Genomic DNA, 6,636 nt, shown 5'->3' with positions numbered 1-6,636 from the left:
GTAAGCACCTGTCTACTCTTCAACTTGATTTTCTTCATAAAAAAAAAAAAAAGTAAACAAACAAGGTTCAAAAAAGTGTCTACATTATTTTAGTAGAGTCAAAATAGGGACTTGAGAAAACAACGTAGACATTATTTCCAGCCTAGTTTGTTAACTTTTTTTTTTTATGAAGAAAATCAAGTTGAAGAGTAGACAGGTGCTTACCTTCTTCAGGTTGAAGTCCTATAACATCATGTTTAATACCAGCCACAAAGATAATGTACAAACACATAATGCAGAACTGTCTTCCAGACCAAGTTCTCCTTTGACACCGCAAGGACATACTCCAGAGTGATGCTAGATCATCGATAAACAGCATGTGTGGTTGCTCTCTCAGCTGATGCTACTGGAGCCCATGATTAGCTCATGCCCAATGAGGTGAATAAAACTCATGTCAACTGACATTCCTTGAAAAAAAAAAAAAGCTAGTTAACCATTTTACTGCAGCTGGCTTTCATACACAACACTATTAAGAATTTCAATCATTCACATGCCTTATCCTCATCAACTGTTTTTACCGGACATACAAGTATATACAAGCTACCTTTCTTATACGACACACGTGGATAAGTACAAGCTAACGTTCTTATACGACACACGTGGATAAGTACAAGCTAACTTCCTTATACGACACACGTACGTAAATACAAGCTAACTTCCTTATACGACACACGTACGTAAATACAAGCTAACTTCCTTATACGACACACGTACGTAAATACAAGCTAACCTCCTTATACGACACACGTACGTAAATACAAGCTAACTTCCTTATACGACACACGTACGTAAATACAAGATAACTTCCTTATACGACACACGTACGTAAATACAAGATAACTTCCTTATACAACAGACGTACATAAATACAAGCTAACTTCCTTATACGACACACGTACGTAAATACAAGCTAACTTCCTTATACGACACACGTACGTAAATACAAGCTAACTTCCTTATACGACACACGTACGTAAATACAAGATAACTTCCTTATACGACACACGTACGTAAATACAAGCTAACTTCCTTATACGACACACATGTGTACACATATCCTAGCTTTCTTATATTTGTCTCAAAAACTTAAACAAACAGTAATGCAGAACATTTTCTTTGTCTATGGTAAAATGAGCAGTCCCATATAAATACTTTATAGTAGTAAAATTGTTCAAACATACATATATTTAAAGGATTTATTAATAAAAACAGCACTGATAATATGCATGAGTTGTGGAAGAAAACAAAAAATGCTATAAAACTTTTGAGAATTAGAATGATTACTTGAAAATATTTTCTCTATCGCTGTGTTATATTGTTTGATATTACAAAAAACTCGGTCTTTATGTAGAGTGAAATTGGGACATTAATACACATTTTTATAATAATATTACTTCTCACATCTGTTTTAAATCACCAGTACTCATTTCAGAGAACTTTAGGCAGAGTAGACATATCAAGTTTGAAGAATGCTACTGCCTGTTGAAAGAAAACAAGATATTTTGGTTTCTATACTGAGGTCTTTTTTTTTTCAACAGAAAGTTGCAGTTCATTGAAGTTCTCAAACCCACTAGTACTTGAGTTTATGACAGTGAATGATTAGTAACGTGTCAGTATGAACCAAAAACTACAATTTTAAACATGATTAAAACTGAGAAATACAATTTATAATTAAGCAATGAAAAGCTAGAGCAAAAATTACTCTTTTAAGATTTACAGCATAAATATTTTCCTAAGTGTTTTGCTATAGTAACATTCAAGAAACTTTAAACTTCTTGTTGTAAAGGAAACACATCCAGTGTTTTGAAAAACTTTCACATTAAATCAGTTTAAAACATCTCCAAAAGGTAAATAAGAAAGTGGTCTACATGGAAAAGTTGAAGCAAAGAAGCCTAACACGCTACTTGTAATTATGGTCGAGCATAAAGTGGAACAAACTGTGGTCAACCAAGGATCCAGGAATCTGCATTCGGAATTACGAGGAGACAATGGACCCTCTTCCATAAACTATGTACTGAACCAAGATTGGGCAAAAAGAAGGGCCACGCTCAACCCAACCAGATAGCCAAGCGTTAAACCTGAACTGGTATTACGAATTGGCTCCCGCATTGGCTGGTGCATCTCCTACTAACATCTGGGAAAAAATATGTGTGTCATTTCCATTGATAAATGTCCATCACAGGACTAAGCAAAGACTAAGACAGGCACATGGTAACCTTAGAAATTATACCCCGATGCCATGCAAAAGACTACATAACCTCTGGAGCTTGATCTTGCGGATAGAGATTGCCTAAGAAGAAATGGAAGAGGTGGACACTCATGAAGGTGCCATAGAAGCAAAAACCAGGGTGTAGCCACCAATGGGTTAGAACAAATCATATTTAATACCTTGTGTAACGTATGAATCAGTGGGAAGGCCTTAAGTTATCATTCCATCCCATCCTGATGGAATGCATCTATTACCAAAGCCCAAAAGTGAGGTACTGGAGACCAAATTACCAGTAATTGGGTGTTCCAATAAGAGGCCAACCCACCAATCAGAGTTGCAAAATGAGAACCAATCAACAGAACCTTGCAATGCAGCATCTATTCTGTTGTGAGAAGCTGTTTAGGTTGAGACAATTGATATGCTACCACAGTCATCACCTGTGGAATATGGCAATCTAGTAGGGTGATTCCACCACCATGGAACTGTCAGAGTGAAGCCTGATGATTTTCCCCTTAATAAGCCTAGACCATGAGGCATTGCCTTTTGAAGAGCAAGAAGGACTAAAACATTGTGTAAGGAACCCATGTCATCTGTGCAGAGACCCTGGAATTCCTGACTGTTAGTATATGCACCCCATCCACGAAACGAGGCATTTGGGAAAAGATAGAACTTGAATGAAGTGGCAGCAGAGGAACCCATATGTTAGTAGTGTCCTGACTTAACAACCCATGGAGATCAAAGAAAGATCCTAACTAAGGAAACTGGGGAATCCATTGAATCAATGTTTATGATCCCTCAGTCGCATAAAGACCATTAAAAGGATCTCTTGTGCTCTTGTCCCAAAGGCATATGGAATTCGAGTGATGCCCACATTCCCAAAAGAGAAAGTACCATCCATGCAGTGGGAGAAGGAGAGGTGAATAAGAGTCTGGCTTCTTGTTCCATAGGGTGAAGCCAGATGAGAGTCAGCTGAGCCTGACTGAGAGACTTGATGAAAAATAAAAAATAACCAGACTGATGACATATTGCAATGGAGGAAGAATAGATGTCTCAGCTCTGAGAATGAAGCCTGCCTTAGTTGTTTCTGAAAGTAGAATCAGGGTGTGATGTTCTGATAGTTGACGAGATGGTGCCAGCAGTAACCAGTCATCTATGGAAAGGAGGTGACAGGAAAAAAACTCGGAAGAACCCACATGAAGTCAATGTTAATCTGAAGGTTAAAAACCTTCAACTGAAATACCTGACGTTTGTGCACAAAAAAAACAACAGACAGTGGTGGGATGCCACCATTATGACAATGTGCAGATATGAGCTGACTACAAAGAATTTGGACATCCACAATCCTGGTAAAAAATTTCAACTCAGATTGAGGAATGAGTAACTTGTGACTCTTGGAGAATCTAGGCATTGACATAGATGAGAACAATCAATGACTGGACATCAATCTCATTAGGCCCGACAACCAATGGGAATAAAACCCCGGAAGAGCTAATGCGACTCTCTCACTATCCCCAGACCAGCCAAACTCTGATAGCTCTAGAACTAAGTTCCAAATCCCAAGAATCTGTGGGAGACTGAAAACCCTACAGGTTGGATGGATAATACTTAAGATGTGAACTAAATGACTAATCCTGACACAAGGACCTGTAGTGCTCCTGGATGTGTGGTTAAGGTTACCACACGTCCAGACATTCTCAGAACTGAGTCCTCACAGACACCAAAAGCATACAATAATCACCAAAACCACTGATAGTGATTTGACAAAGAAGCAGAACCCTTGGATATAGATAGAGCCTATTCTAGGTACCAATGTACTGAGGGACTGATGTCGGGGAGTTGGGATCCTCGAATAGGTGCGGAACTATGTGATTCCCTATAGAAGCCAATGAAATTTGAGATGCCAACAACAACATGGATGAATGTAGAAGCTGACAATTGAACCAATGTGTGTGCTAACAATGGCTCCAGCCCATCATCAATGAAGTTGGTGATCCCGAGTCTTGAAACAAGGTGTAGAGTAAGGAAAATGAAATGTTGTATTTTAGAGCTGAAAGTCCATAGACTTACCCTGTCCCACTAGGTGACATTGATCTATTTAGGTTAACTACAAATTCTGCCTTAGAACCCCTAAATTTGAGGAGCAGATGTATTATTTGTGCTGGCAATGATAGGCTAAATCACAAAGTTCCAACAACCAAGTCAGATAAGGCACAACTGTTCCTTCATGGAAATGAGAAGTAAACCTCCCAGCATAAACCACAATCTCATGGATGGAGAGAAAACTAAAAATTTGCTCCCAGACCTTTTAGCCATCAAGTAAGGTGCAGGCTCAAAAGCAACTGGGAAAAGACCCAAAACATCACACTCTCGATGAACCAACTGAAGAATAGAAAACAAAGGCAGCTTATCCCAAAGTGTCCTCTCTTTTTTTTTTTTAAATTAAATTAAAGACTGTGTTGATTACCATTGGTTGGAACATCATTCAGTGGGTAAATTTGTTGTGTTAGAACAAAGCAACATTGAGCTATTTGAATGAGGTGCTTACATACAATACCAGGACAGAGGGCACACTGATGTACGTGGAGAGTATCACGACACAAATATTGTCAAGGGCAATTAAGTGGGGTATAAAAAAACTGGAGCAAGTGAGAAAAATCAGACAAATGTTAAGACTGGCAAAGGAAGAAACCCTGGCAGTCGAGAAATAGCTGTACGTGTGAAAGGAGGTAAGTAAGATTTGGAATTAAGACTAGAGGAGAACTTAATAAATACCGTTTTACTGAAACTGTCATGTTTCAAAATCAAACTATTTATGCCTAATATTGTAATAACAAATATAAACATAGCAAGCAAATAACACAATTCTTTAGTGATCTTTCTTGAAAATTTAAATATTGATATCTTGGACCAATACTGTATATACTATACATATACATCACCAGGCAAAACTTTCTTTTGTCAAGCTGTTCTTCATATACGTTACAACACTTAAATCAGAATTACTAAGGAAAAGGCTGTTTTCTTACATAATAATCATCACAATTTCTTAACAATTAAACTATAATATTTTAATGTGTCACAGCAAAATTTGGAGCATGGTAGTCAGTGACATAAAAACAGAGAATGAATTAATGTCAGTACTAGGATTCAAAGATAAAGATTCAAAAGTTAAAGAAAACAGTTTTCTCCACCTGTCATTAAGGGCACTATAAATAAATATAACCAGGTCAGCAGATTTTTTTTTTCTTATTGTTATATTATATTATATTTAACTCAGAAGCTTCCAAGTTTTTTTTCTTGGTTTAAAGTAGTCCAGTGACTTTGTGTATTTAGCTGCTTGCAGGTGTCACTGTTCTTTCAATTTCAAATGTCTATATAGAACAACCAGAAAAGATAATGACTGTTTATTGAAGAAGATGGATGACTTTTCATAACAATAAACTTATACATCAAATACAAAGTTCACTCAATTTTAACAGATTCAAGAACAGAACTGAAGAAAATGTGGGTTTACAACAGTAACACGTGTATGTTCAATACAACAAACTAGTCTATACAATTTAAATGCACTATTCTGTGTGGGGATAAACAGTAAAAAGCTAAAATTAACACACTACCTAGCAGAGATCGACTGAACTGGTGGGCAAACAGACACTGACTGGGGCATAAAACACGACTACTCACGAATATTTGATAGCTAGTTAGCTAACTAGTGTATTTGATTCCATTTTCTTTCTAATATCAATAAAAACTGTTAAAATAGGGTAAGTTAGAGAATTTTAAGGAAGCCAACAAGCTCAAAATCATAAAGTTTTATGTATAAATATGTAGTTTACATGTTGTTGTATCTGTATCATAAACAGTAAATGTTCAACTCAAAAACTTACCACAGCAATTAGTGAGAAGGTGTTTCATAATGTATTTTTATCCAAATATACACGTACAATATGTACATATAACTAACATTACATGCAAGTTATATTTACACTACGATTGACCGACTGATTGGTATAACTTGTATGTTGTTGTAGCCATTATAGGGCCCAATAATCTTTACTGTCCATAATCCGACCCATCCTTGGTCCACCTCAACAAACTAGTATATATATCAGTTTACCACATTCCACCCTAAATACCTTTACTTAATACATTTCTCACATGTCCGGCTAACCTACTTGTGTGACTGAGTAAACATGTTTTTGATAACTGGTTTACATTTCTCACATCTCCAGCTAACCTACTTGTGTGACTGAGTAAACATGTTTTTCATAACTGGTTTACATTTCTCACATCTCCAGCTAACCTACTTGTGTGACTGAGTAAACATGTTTTTCATAACTGGTTTACATTTCTCACATCTCCAGCTAACCTACTTGTGTGACTGAGTA

At 36.7% G+C, this 6,636-nt stretch overlaps 1 protein-coding gene across 9 annotated transcripts in view; it reads right to left on the bottom strand.

Moving 5' to 3' along the window:
• The window catches only part of LOC106469453 (insulin receptor-like), an 89,022-nt gene that overhangs the window by 49,951 nt on the left and 32,435 nt on the right, over nucleotides 1–6,636 (bottom strand). For all 9 annotated transcript variants that reach the window (XM_022397975.1, XM_022397973.1, XM_022397974.1 and 6 more), the window contains one exon: nucleotides 205–446. In XM_022397975.1, the coding sequence (XP_022253683.1) occupies nucleotides 205–358 (154 nt within the window). In that variant the 5' untranslated portion in view covers nucleotides 359–446. The remainder of the gene's footprint in view (nucleotides 1–204; nucleotides 447–6,636) is intronic.

Source organism: Limulus polyphemus, unplaced genomic scaffold (assembly GCF_000517525.1).
Source record: "Limulus polyphemus unplaced genomic scaffold, Limulus_polyphemus-2.1.2 Scaffold3496, whole genome shotgun sequence".
NCBI lineage: Eukaryota > Metazoa > Arthropoda > Merostomata > Xiphosura > Limulidae > Limulus > Limulus polyphemus.
Note: the sequence above shows the minus strand (reverse complement) of the source record. Positions and strands in the feature narration are given on the sequence as shown.